The 13,777-nt window shown below is 39.5% G+C and overlaps 1 protein-coding gene across 1 annotated transcript in view; it reads right to left on the bottom strand.

Moving 5' to 3' along the window:
* DNAH3 (dynein axonemal heavy chain 3) overlaps nt 1–13,777 on the bottom strand; it is a 51,929-nt gene that overhangs the window by 8,464 nt on the left and 29,688 nt on the right. Inside the window, exons 41-54 of the mRNA XM_050317814.1 lie at nt 13,627–13,730; nt 12,597–12,891; nt 11,945–12,124; nt 10,869–10,992; nt 10,620–10,776; nt 9,587–9,730; nt 8,357–9,023; nt 8,075–8,240; nt 7,543–7,759; nt 6,451–6,633; nt 5,371–5,569; nt 2,782–4,923; nt 1,606–1,831; nt 1,033–1,277 (exon numbers count right to left, since the gene is read on the bottom strand). Of these exons, the coding sequence (XP_050173771.1) occupies nt 1,033–1,277; nt 1,606–1,831; nt 2,782–4,923; nt 5,371–5,569; nt 6,451–6,633; nt 7,543–7,759; nt 8,075–8,240; nt 8,357–9,023; nt 9,587–9,730; nt 10,620–10,776; nt 10,869–10,992; nt 11,945–12,124; nt 12,597–12,891; nt 13,627–13,730 (5,049 nt within the window). The remainder of the gene's footprint in view (nt 1–1,032; nt 1,278–1,605; nt 1,832–2,781; nt 4,924–5,370; nt 5,570–6,450; nt 6,634–7,542; nt 7,760–8,074; nt 8,241–8,356; nt 9,024–9,586; nt 9,731–10,619; nt 10,777–10,868; nt 10,993–11,944; nt 12,125–12,596; nt 12,892–13,626; nt 13,731–13,777) is intronic.

Here is a 13,777-nt window from a genome sequence, read left to right as displayed (position 1 = left end):
TCATCAACCTGCCCATCTATTAATACTGTTTGTGTATGACATTCAGAGTAACAGTGCAATAAAACAAACAAGCAAACAGGAACATACTCCAGATAAGAGAATCCTTCAGAAAACCTACAGGCCTAGTGCAAACCAAAAATAGGGCTATTGCTGCAACTGTCCTTCTTCCTCCAGATAGTTGGTCACATTAAGCAGTAGATGTTGCTTTTGAAAATGGCCTCTTTGTCACCTTCAAAAGTTCTATTTTTATAGCAATATACGAGTGTCTTCATACCGGCAGTTTAGTGTTTATTTAAACAGCTGCCTTTTAAAATAATGACAGTGGCTTTCAGTCAAAATAATAACAGCAACCTGTTATGACAGACTCAGCTGAAAGACTGAGAACTTCATGTGCACCAGTGCAGAGCATAAACTTTATAGTGTTATAAAAATGGAAACTATAATCCCATAAGTTCTATATGTCACGCAGAAATTCTATAGAGTTTTCCACACGTGTCAAGATTATAGAAAAAGCTGAAGCACAAATCTTATGATACATCTCTTTTCATTGCCGTGTCACGAACAACACGCTGTGGCTACATAAATTTGTTTCACATGAAGTAAATATATGCACTGGCTTTGATAAAACAGAGTATGCATAACATAGTAACAAAAGCAGAATTGAAGAAGGCACACCTTTCCTTACAGAAATTTAAAACTGGAACTGGATTTGATTGTTAATAAAAGCTACAGTAATAAACTGATAATTCAGTAAGCTATAATTTAATGTAAATGCTGTCTAATATATTTATTTCGAAAAACAGTACTTTCTGGTTCTCCCCCAGGGTAATACTTTTAGTAGCTTCAAGAGTAGCTTTGCCTGAAAAAGAACTCCTGCAAATCACAGCTTTTAAGCTTTATTACATCCTGTGCAATGCAGGTTGCACTCTTGTAACACTGCCAACAATCCTGCCTTTTTACAGAGACCCCAACGATGCATTTCAACACCACTGATCTTTCTTGAAACAAACTGCAAAATAACCTAAACCTTACCCAATGGGCCAAAGTTTCTCCTTTCCTGCACAACAGCGTGAAAAAAGCAAAGGCCAAACAGCAGTTTTTGCCACATCACTGGCTTTTGGCAGCTGCCAAAGAACACGGGGTCGGAGATGGGGTCGTTCAGGTACGATCGGAGCAGGTTCACTCGAACGCCTTTCGGAGGCTCATTTGTCATTTTGATGCCATTCTGGAGGATACTTACAGGAAACTTCTCTGATGGGTAACTGGTTAACCACAACCTGAAAAGAAGTTTGAAAAGCACATTCTCAAAAAATCACTGATGCTGACAAATCCTGCTGTTGATCTAAAGAAGACAAAGTTTTACTACTTGCTTAATTATAATGATAACATCTAACTTTGTTCTGAAGTGCAGGCATAAAGTAGATTATATTGGACAGGTAGAAAAGATGACATCTTAATTATGGATCTTTATTTTATCACTACACAGAAACAATATCAGTTATATACTTAGTCATTCACACAGAAATAGTTTAATTTCTTTTTCGTAGTGTCTTCAGTAAACAAGAAATAATCCCATTAAAATGTGCAAAACACTGAAATTCCTACCTGAACTTTTCATTAGTATTCTCAGGCACTATAACTTCCTCACAGATTTTTTCCAAGGCAGGCATCCAGCTAGTTGCAAGGTGGCAGTTTTGCAGCACTACCCAGGTTCCATCAGTAATAGCCTGATAAATCATTTTTGCTGCTATTGGGCCCTGGCCCTGTCCAAGCGAAACGGTTTGAATGCTGGTACTTCCCATGCTGACATCATCAGCAAATTTTAGTAAACCTATGATGGCAAGTGTTTTATACATGCAAATAAAGACAAAGTCTATTAGAAAGTAGAATGTGTTATATTAATCATTTTTATAATGAAAATAAAGGCACAAAAGTCAACACATATCTTAATTAAAGAAATCCAAACAAAACCATCTCAACAACCCAGTAGTAGTATCAAATGCTATATCAGTCTGTTTCTGAGGCATATACTAAAATTTAGGGGTATAAGGTCTTAAAAAAAAAAAAAAAAAACCACACTCAAAGCAAAACCTAGGCAGGTTAAATGGCTGTCCTCTCCCTCTGCCCCAGGGGTTCAGTTCCAGCCTGCACTACAGCTCTTGACTCTCCCTGTTGCCTGGGTACAATTGTTTATGGGGGCCGCTCTGCAAACTGGATCTTTAGATCTGGTTAAAAATAGCCCTCCAGCTTTGCTAGTGAAACCAGTACCTTCTGGAAATACAGCCTTATGGTATGGCTCCAGATTACAATCCTTTTGGCAGAAAACCAGATTTAAAAATAATCTGGGTGGTTATACTTTAAAGGACATTTAACAAATGTGTTTTTAAGTGTGGCCATATACACCATTTAATTAGTAACTGAGAGGGAGGAAACTTTCTGGAGGAGGGGTTGCAACAAAGAGTGGGGCAAGCCTCCAACACCCACTGAAAGAATTGTAATGCAAGTATAAATTATAAACTGGTCTGGATGCTACAATCTGTTAGATCTCTAAATTGCAGCTCAGACACCGAGATATTTCATCACCACTACATTCATCCCATCCTCTAACAAATTTACTATCATTGTTTATATATGGGCAGATGCAAATGTTTGATATTCCATCATTGCTGTATTGTACTTTACAGACACTCTAAAGATCAAATGAAAGGGTCTATTATCAGTTTAGTCATACTCAGTGACATTTAACCAGATAAAAAAAGACATTTTTAATACCAATCTCACCTGCCATAGGATCAGCACCTGGTGATAATATAAAAATCAAAGGGGCACAACAATTTGAATCACTGTAGCTTCTTCCAAGATCAAATGTGGGTGGTTCAATAAATGTTCTTCCCATATTTTCCACAATGAACATCTGCACTGCCGGGATAATTTTGTCGGGCCGCAAACACCTGAGAATAACCATGCGATCCAACCCCGTCAGTCTGCTCCACTCATCTGGGAAGTCTTCTTCGTGGGGCTTGACAGAGTCATAGATCGGCTTCCACTTGGAAAAATTGTCTCTTATGTGTTCCATAAGTCCCTGGAGGTTTGTCAGGCACGATGCACGTACGAGCTCAGCCCACGATTTGTTCGACAGCCAGTCCGGAGCTGGGTTGGGGTGGGGGTTGTCGAGAGCGACGCCTCCTGTCAGCAGGAAACGCCAAACCTCATCATCTATCTGGCCTTTTCCCTTCATGATGCCCACTGTCAGAAGGAAGGAGAATAACACCTTATCCTTTTCAAACAGTGAACGGCAGACGTTATTATAGATGCTCACCGTGAAATGATCGGTTATATTTTTAATTCTCTGTTCCAGATTTCCACTCTTTTTGCTTTTAGCAATAGACTGAACATACAAGTTAATGAACCAAACCAATGAATACTGGTACATAGGCTCAATGTTTGCCAGATCAGAGATGCAGAAGAAGACAACAGCTGAATGAACAGCAACTGGCTTATACCCCATCCGAGTAGAATCTATTTCCTTCTCAGTTAAAGAGGAAATTTTTTGCTTTTCAGAGATTTCTTCAGATAACTCTTTGGATGAAGACAAAATTTTAATTGCTGTTTCATCCTCTAAGATGTTTCCTTCTGAATGGGAAAGGACCTCCAGGATTTTATCTTCTATTTCTTTTAGTTGTTTCTTGTTGGCTGCGCTTTCTATAATGAGTTGATTTTTCTTTTCTTCTAGCTCAGGCTTTTCCTTTGCAGCTACAATTCCGAGAAGCTGGTCCTGAAGACCCAAAGGTGTAATCATGAAATTGAGTAGACAAACTTTCACAGCCACCTCAGGATAATAATGAGGATTTCTTAAGTGGGTTGTCATGTAAAACCTGAAGTCTCTTGAATATTCAATTATATTTTCCCCTAATTTCATGTATTCTACTCCTTGTTGTTTAAATGTTTGTTTTAATAAAATGGGTTCTATGAAAGCATCTAATTCTTCACCAATGTTTTCTAGCAAGACCGGTGTTCCAAGCTGAATAGAAGTTTCTAATGTCCTCACATAATGTGTGTCAGATAATTTGATAACTGACAGCTTGTTAGTTTTCTCCATATTTTTAATCCACTTGTTAGCTTGCCTTTGAGGATCTATCATCAAAGCCCATCTTCTTGAGTTGGAAACAATTATACCATTGTCAATGGAAAAAGAATCAACTGGCAATCCAGCAATCTGCCATGCCCGGATTTTGACGGGATCCCCTAAGGTGTTACTTAAGCTAAAATCACTGGAGCATGGAATGTTCTTCTCGCTGCACAGAACCTGCCACTGCTTTTGACACTTCAGGCGGTAATCCACGGTAAAGGCTCCCAAATAGGCCACAGTTCCTGATGATAACAGCACATCTCCCACGAGGTCCGTGTACCGAATTCCCAGCAGTCGCGCAGCTTCTGTCCACCGCTCCTTCTCTCCACCCAGGCCACTGATCAGCTGTTCGGCTCTCACGAGCTTTTGTGAGCAACGTTCAATGTTATCCTCCAGCTCTTTCTTCTTGTTGTTCATTCGGTCAAACTCATCTTGCAAAGCCTGCAGGCGATCGACCACCTCCTTCAGCGCTGCTTGTTTTACCCTCAGCTTCTGCATCTGAACCTCCAGGACTTCTTCTGCCCCCCTCAAACGCTCACGCTTCGGGGCGACCACCTTCTGCACGCGGTCGTACACCTCCATGGCTCGCACCCACTTGCAAAGCCCTTCACAGGCAGAGGAGACGTTTTTTACGACATCTGGCTGAAAATCTGCATGGTTGATGAACTTCTCTCTAATCCTCTTCATTATGGCGGGGGGAATGTTATCCTTGTCATATTTCTGCAACTTCTCGAGGAACTTGATATCTGAAAGAATTTTTTTAGCTGGCCCCCAGTAGTCTTCAATCATTTTACCTGGATTGCAAATGAGGCTAAAATCAGGCTTAATACGTGTATGTTCAAACTGAAAAGAGTACTTTGAAACATAACAGGAAGAATTAACATCAATGATTTTGCAATGGAATTTTACTGTGCAAAGATTGTTAAATAGTTTAGGAAAATCACTACCTAAAGGAGTTCAGACAGTAACTCAAGATTGGGTCAAAGCAAGTCGAAGAGATAACTTTGTCCTGGTAACTGGGATTGTATTTCCAAAGCTTGAACAATGTCAAGCAAGGGCAGTATGTGACCATGGCAAAAGCAGCCTTAGCTATTTACAAGTGTACTTGTAAATTGACTTGACTAAATGCACTTTGAGTGCATGTGCACATGGCTGCATTCACACCAGAAGCACTTCACCAGCACACCACAGCAGTACCCCACTCATTCCTACTGCAGGGAAAACAAAAGCCACATCATTACCACTGCCACTTGGGTCAGGTTTTCTCTCTGGTTTAGTTGCCCTCATGATACAGATACTCTCCATGACGAGCTTAACAGGACCAGGTGGATTCTGCATGGATTTCACAAGAGAGATGTCCGAAGGATTCAGGGTGTCAAGAGCTGCCTGTGCTGCAGCCAGAGCTGGCAGGGCCTCAGCAAGGTCTGCTTCACATTCATCCTGTTAAGACATTGGGCAGAAACCTGTAAAGCTCCATCCAATACCAGGTGTGCAGCCTGATCACCCCACACAGCCCCAGAGAACCTTCTCTCTTCTTTAGTACCCAATAAAGAGACTCTTCACAACACCGTGTTTCTTGGAGAGAAAACTACTTTCACAATTTGACTGCATGGTTTAAAGGGAGAAGGTTGGTAGAGAAATGAGTAACTTCCATAAACTGAACTGATAGCTGAAAAAGGCAGACAAGCTCTCAAGATCAAAGTCTCTCTGGTCTGGCAATAAGAATTAAAAGAAAGGTTAGATACAGTTGTTCTTAGTTAAATCTTACAATGCTGATCAGGTGAAATATGGATACTGTGTAGCTTAAATTCTTTATCTTATACTCAGATCTCAGTAGTTATCTATCTTATCTATCACTGACATTTCCAATTAGTTATAAAAAAATATTGAGGAATCCTTAAGTTTCCCACAGAAAATTCTGTTTCAGACATCTGGCTGTGGCATTATCTCTAAAGTTATGCTTAACAGGGCTCCCTGCAGCACTGTGCCAAATTACCTCAGCTAACTCTAAATGAACTGTCTTTGGGCTGGAGACAGTATAAACTCATTATTCAATCTGTTCAAAATGAGAATATATCAGTACAGAAGCAAGAGCTCTACAGCTTTTGGAATGTGGACTAGAAAGGGAAGCTATGCAGTACTGTGAGACAAGGTCATTCTCCAAACAGCCAAAATTTACCGTGTTTGTATCAGGAACATGTCAGTCATCATCTCCTGCAACTTTGTTACTTTAAGAGCTCGGCTCACCCCATTAACACATCATCACAGCTCCCAGTTCCTTGGAACCCATCCTGCTCTAGGCTCAGGTCCCTGTGCACTACCTTAATGCCTTGGGCAACAGCAGCTGCATCGTTGGCCTCTTTTTCATCTGCTGACACTACTTCCTTTATTGCATCTACTTCAACTGTCTCCTTTTCAATCTTGACCATCATTTTTTCTGTTTCAGCAGAAGTCTCAATCAGTTCAGGCTGAAGGGCAGTCAGTTCTTTCTGCATCTCTGCAACCTGATGAATGCAAGAGGAAGTCAAGAAAAGATCTGTGTAAACGTTGCATGCATTTCACATCATGATGTCTTAGGAAGAAAGACTGGAACACATTATATTAATACAGCCTAAAAAGGGACAATTGAGCTAAAGAATTATTAATAGTTCTCTAGTTTATTTTTACTAAGAGCTGTTTTATTTAACTGAATAGATTTTTAAACATATTTTTATCATCATCTATGCAATACACTTGCTTTTTTAAGATCCACTTCATTTCAACAATGAGAAATAAATGGATTAATTCTATTTTTTCCTCACAGTCAGTTTCAGTTTGTGAAACCCCAAATGATCCTTTATTGGACACATGGAAAACAAAAATCCAAAAGAAATCAGGAAGGAAACACAGAGTTGGTGACAGCAACAGCTGCAAACTTAATGTTCTTCCTTCAGCAAGTATCTGGAAGCCCCTTTACTTTGCATCTTGGAAAGATCAATCCCTGGATCACGTGGGCTGGAAAAGGGGGTTATTTATCTGGAACCCGATCACCTTCTTCCTAGGAATCTACTCAGGAATTAATGTTTATTACTGTCTTACAACATTCTTCAATTTCTCCCCTATTTTGAAAAGGGTAATAGGTACTAGAATGCTAAGGAATGGATTTTCCATATAAGGTTTTGAGAAAATGATGACATTTATAAGGGTTATTCTATTAAGAGCTGTAATTCAAACTCAGAGATCACAATTTCTTAAAGTGACTAAGCAGTAATCTAATACTTTTCCTGCTGGCTTTCTACAGAAAACCATTAATACCATCATGAACACAGTGAAGAGCAAATTTACCAAGTATTATTTTTATAAGTTTTAACCACACAGACCCCATACCTGAGCATGCACTTGGCACATATTCAGCATTTTCATCTGAGACTTACCTGTGAAGATGCAAACTCAAGTTTCTGAAGCCCCACAAGATAACGACTCCTCATCATGTCAACTTCTTCCCTTTTCTGATTCAGCAGACTCTTGAAGGTAAGAATCAATTCAACGTAGGAGGTCGGGGTCACATAGTTGTGTCTCCGCAGTGTCGCGTAGTAGCTGACAGAGAGTTCTCTCACACTTTCTTGGAAGTATTTGCACAGTGACACAACCCTAGAGAAAATTTTTCCACATTACTTTGAAAGTACAGTCTGTCTTTATGTTAACTGTCAGAAAATTAAGTTTATGAAATCAGATTAGTGTTAGGGAAGGCAGAGGTGTATTTTCCCCATGATTAGAAATATTTTGGACTCCTTCCAAAGAAACATCAGATACATACAGCTGAGTATCTTTGACTTGCACTGAAATCCCAGGTTTGGCTTAGCTTTGCCCATTTATAAAGACAGTCTCCTGATCAAATATATTTGGGGCACGGGGGCAGGGGAACAAACATTTGCATCGTATGTTTCTTGACAGATAAACTCATACTCTTTTCTAATGTCATCTTTGAGCTCAATGTCCTCTAAAAACTTGTTAGCAACCATTTCCAAAGCATCTGTAGGCCAGGTTTGGAACCAGTCAATGGTACAGCAGTTTATCAGTGAAGGGAACATCCGTAATCGATTCCGAAACGCATCTCCAATAGGACTCATGGCTGCAAAAATAAAATCAAGGTTGTTACCTAAGTCTGTTTGCAGTCAAGAAGCAGAAAAAAAAAAAACCCCAAACCTAAATGAAAACATTTTAAGAAAGAACACATTGAATACAGACCTAAAACAATATGCAAATTTTTCTTCACCCTTTCAATAAAGAAACTGTACATAGCAAGGGGAGTGGCTTCGATCTTCCTGTTCTCCATCCTTGCTGCACCTTGCATTTTCTCAACAATTTCAGCCTTCTCATCTGCTGCGAAGATATTAGGCACGTCCCCAGTGTTTAAAAGCATGTTGATGTCTTCAACAAACGATTCATCCTTTATTTGATTATCACAGAACAAAAAGGACACATTGGCGTTACCAACACCTGCTTTCAGCATGACCTGCTTAATGTCATCTTTCCATTCGTTGACTCCGTAGGATTTGGTGATCTCAATCTGGAAGAGCTCAAAGGAGTTCATGAAAGTGGCCAGCTTGGTCGCGCTCTGCCGGCCGCTCCCGCCCACCCCCACCAGCAGCAGGTGCCCGTTGTCCTGCTTCAACACCCTGCATATCCTCGAGATGTGCTCGATGGCAAACTTGAACATGACCAAGGACATTGGGGCTTTGCTGACGTTGTTGTATTCCTCCAGGTAGTATTCCATCACGCTGGTCAGCTGCTTCAAGTCTGTGATTTCATCATAGACTTTTACGCTGCTGCTGGGCTTTAAGTAGTCTCCGAAGAACAGGCTGCGAATGTTGTCATCAGTGACTTTTCCAGTAGGTGAGAGGTGGCTCAGTACCTAGGGAAAAGACAAGAATCAACAGGTAATTCTATTTATTAGAGAATTATCTTCCTTGAAGTCATAATAACCTTTATCTACACAGTATTGCTACTGTGGAAAGCACTGTTTTCCACTATTCTAGTTACTACCTTAATCTGGGAAAGAATACTGTAGGTTGACAGGCAAGTTTCCACATATGCACACCTCACAGAGAGCTACTGCTGTCAAATATAGGAAAAGTTCCCAAAAGGCTTCTCAGAAATGTACCCACTACACCCATTGGCTTATTCAAATAATTCACTTCAGTGATTCACAGATAAAAGCTGTGAAAGACATTTATTTCATTCCAGTTGGTCCTCTGTACCAACACAGAATCTTTGAAGTCATGAATCATTCTGATGAGAAGTCATTTGTATTAACCTGACTATGTGTAATACTCAATGCTGAACAGGAGATCTTCCACACTTTTTAAATGCATTGCTCAAAATAATTCAAAATGTCTCCAATACTAATTTAGTCTCAATGTGTAAGTATTTCTGAAAATGCATCATTCTCGGTCCCAGCAGATTACCCAAAAATACCTTATTAAAGTTCTGCTTGAAGCTATTTAATGTTGTATCTTGTACCATCTGAAAGAACACCTTCCTGTCATCCTCATCAACTAAGCGATCGTAGAAAACTCTGTAAACCTCATGAATCCAAAGTCTGATCAGTTTATCTCCATCCTGAAAACATAAATATGAGACAATGGGTAAATATAGCTCAGGCAGGATTTGTTCAAAAAGAAAAGGTTAGAAATGTCCATCTGGCCCCTGCTATACCTTGCACTAAACTCAGTGGGAATCTTTCAATTCCAAGCCATTCAGCACATGGCTCAGCATCTGCTGACTTAACTGCATTCCTCACCCAGTTACCATCTCGTCCTTCCTGCCAATACAAACTGGGCTCTTATGTCAAGGCATTTTTCTCTACTGTATCAAATCTCCCCATCCTTCCAAGATATGGCTCATGGGCTGCAACTCAATCCCTTCTCAAAACCCTTCCTGGCTAAGATTTCTCCTCAATAGCTTGTGGCTGTTTTGTTCTGTTTCTGCACCAAAAACATTCCCCCAGCAGAAATAAAAATTTTAATACTCTTTTAACCTGACATTTTACTGGAAATGGATGAAAAAGCTAGAAGGGTGAAAATCATACAACTATCAGTATTCATCTGTAGTTTTGTGACAACAGGCAAACTCACAGATAAGTTATTCGGTCTTGTTCATGATAAGTTTGCCATTTGTGAAAAGGAGACACTGAGTCTTTTCCCACTTTGTTTATTAAGTTTGCAAGTTCAGGAGAGGGAACTGTCTTGTGTAGGTTTTAACAGGAGCACCTTGGACCTCTGGGTCCAACTGTAATACATTGAAGGATATTAACAAAACAACGGCTCTCTCCCTCGGAGATGGACAGAAAATATATAACAAAGTATTGAGGGACTATTCTGATTTTAAAACCTGTAAATCTACTGAAATCATAGTTCATGTATTTTGAGATATTTACTTATTGATATTATAAAAATAATTTACTTTTTCCATTGCTCTTTTATTTTAACATAATTAAACTACAACTTACTTGCAGATGGGTGTGTGGACAGAGCAAAACTCCTTTAATAACCCTGGAAAAATCCCGTAGATTAAAGACATAGTGGGATTTTGCAGGAGTTGGGAGAAAATTATCAACTGCCATTTTATAAATCACTGATGTCGCCTGGACCATCATCTTACCCAGCCTTAAGAAGGAAAAGAGGCACAATGTTAATGTCTGCAGATAAATCACAGGACAAAAGATGACAGAGGTGATACAGGAAATAGATCACATTACTTCAGAAATGAAGAGTCAAAGCCTTTGCTGAAGTGCCAGTCAGTAACTGCAGTGAAGATCTTGGTTAAAATGTCATCGTTGAAAGAGCAGATAGATACAATGTTCAAGTGCCGTGTGAAGCGCCCTGTGGTACAACAGAAAGATGCAGAGAGATTTTAAATGTCCAAATATTTTTCCACCTCACTCAACCAACAACATTTGAATCAGGCTCCAGCCACATGATTTTGTTTCCAAGCAAATTTCTGCCCCAGCAGTGATGCAGAAGAAATATGAACTTGTTTCTGTTTTGTATCAGTATTTCACCTGGAATAACTGTTTTGAATATGTAAAACATGCATCTCCATTGCAAGGCCCCTATTACCCAAATTTAAATTTCAGCTCCCTTCAGCCCTCTTGATTGTGATTGTAACAGAATAAAACTTTACAAAATCAAGTACCTTGTCATTGGCTTTCACCTAAAAAGAATCAGTTTATACATTAGAATATTTGACAAATTTAGCTATATCAGAATAGTTATTTTCATAAAGCCCTCTCGGAGCACATACAGTTGTATCTATATCAGTGTTTATATAAAGCAAAGTAGCCTGAAGTGCCTTTTAACAGTGTAGGGGCAGCTACATTAGGGCTTTTATTTACGTAATTTTTTCATTAGAAAATATAAGTTCCCTTAAAGTGCTGGCACAGGAATCATGGACTTGCAGGCAGCATGCTTGTTAATTAAATGCAGGCAGCCTATCTTAGCAGCAGGAGATACAACTTCAGAAGAGAACTGCCAGAGGCATGGCAAGAATATGTGTTGCCTCCCTTTGCCAAAAAATAGAAAATGGAGAAAGTGTCCATTCTCTGATTTTAGAATCATTTTCATCATTCACAGCTTAATCAACATTAAAAACATTGCTTCTAATGTTGATTAAGGTACTGCTGGAAAAGGTACAGATTTGAACTTGAACATGCAGACCCCAATTTGGAACAACTCTGCCAGTGAACGTATCTGTAGGTCCAGCATCAGCAAAACTGAACCCACCTCTTAACCTCAGTGAACCAGATAACCACCTCCCAAAGTAATGTATTCCTACCTGTAATATCATTCCTGCCTCCCCCAGGTGGGCCCATCGCTGTAACAAGCAGCACATCGATGATGTTAATCTGGGATGCATCTTTCTTGTCGTACCAGTGACCGTGATCAATCAGCTGCCTGAGGAGCTCAATGGCTGGCTGGGCTCCATACACTTCCTTTTCAGGCATGTTTAGGTCATCTACGGAGCACATGGACATGGAGTAAAAAACCTCAGTGTTTAGGAATTTACTTTTCTTCGAAGAAGGAAAAATAACTGAACTAGAGGTAGAAAAAGCTTTGTGTTGTTATTCTTGCTTCCCATTAAACTAACCAGAATCAAATGCCATTATACCTCAAAGGTATAATTAGGGGTGATGGCTCAACTTAGTGTGGTGGGTGATTTTATTTCATGTCATGTCTCACTGAAACTCTAAGAACTACTCTGAAGAAAACACCACTTAAACCTCTTGGCAGGGGACAGTGCTAATCCTTCGATGATCCCTGGGGGTCCCTTCCAACTCAGGAAATTCTAGGATTATGATCCTTTGGGTGCCTGAAAAAAGTCAAAGAGCACTGAAGCAATCCAGATTAACTTGTCTCCATGAACCACTTCCTTTGCCAAAAGCCAGAATTAAAATGATTTTAAAAAAAAACTGAAAAAAATGTCTTACCCACAAATATTACAGCTTCTTTCCCTGCAGGAGGTCCAAATACTCCTTTTCTTCTTCTGTCCAGCTTGGACATAATAATATCCTGGGTTTGGTTAGCAGAGGTTCTTGCAGAGAAGTTGATGAAACTCGGGATGTATTTTTCCTTTGGAAGTTTTAGTAGAAAATTGTTTGTTATAGCTGTTTTTCCAGTGCCAGTGGGACCCACAAAAAGCAAAGGGACACTATGTTCCACATAGGTTTTAAGAAAAAACATTTGTCTGGCAGTTTCTATTGTTGGAATGGTCAGCTCAGATACCTGTTACACAGGAAAGTAAAACAGCACATGAAAACCAAACATCTCATACTTTAATCAACAGGAATATTTGCAAGCAAATCCAGGAATCCTGTAGCACAAATGCATTTTTTAAAAATTCTGTTCTCTGAAAACCTAGGCAGTAACAAGGTTCTAGTGGATAGTATGGCCCTACTTCTTGTTCAGTGTTTATTCAGTAAGTAGCAAAACTACCTATATCATGGTTCACAGATATTATATAATGTCTGGAAGGAGAACTGCAGAGTTAAGTATGGCTTAGTTCTGCTCCCCTACTCTCACTACTGCTCTCCCTATCCCAAAGAAAGTCTCTTTGCTTGCTCTCTCTAAAGTAACTCATGTTATAATATCATGAGATTAACCACAGGAAAAAAAAAAAAAAAAAAAAAAAGGAGGAATGGAAATTCAGGCTTTGGCTTTTTCCTCACCGTGTTTTCCCCAATGTCAGATGCTATTAGAAAACAAAGCAGAACCAAAATTTTAACCATCAGGCAACCTCAGGGCTTCACATGCACCTGCAGTGCTGAACTTTCAGTATCAGTGTTACCAGAATTGAGACAGGAGTGTGAAAAGGAGCCTACAGAGATTAATGAACTGTTGCAGAACAATCATTAAACAGCCTAATATAAGTAGAATCAGAGCTAGCTAAGCTAGTTGATTACACCTCTAAATCACTTAGTCAAATAATTAATTTTCTATTATAAAGATACCAATGTGAACCTTAGCCCCAGGGGAGATAACTTGCTCTTCTTTTGTGATGTACTCTGTCCACATGCTCCACTGCCCACTGCCATGCTTGTGAAAATAGAAGTCATAAACACTCCCTGTTAATTGAAAAACACAGCATAGGAAAACCCACTGATTAAATAAT

Source organism: Myiozetetes cayanensis, unplaced genomic scaffold (genome assembly GCF_022539395.1).
Source record: "Myiozetetes cayanensis isolate MyiCay16 unplaced genomic scaffold, myiCay2020 scf20-37, whole genome shotgun sequence".
Taxonomy (NCBI): domain Eukaryota; kingdom Metazoa; phylum Chordata; class Aves; order Passeriformes; family Tyrannidae; genus Myiozetetes; species Myiozetetes cayanensis.
Note: the sequence above shows the minus strand (reverse complement) of the source record. Positions and strands in the feature narration are given on the sequence as shown.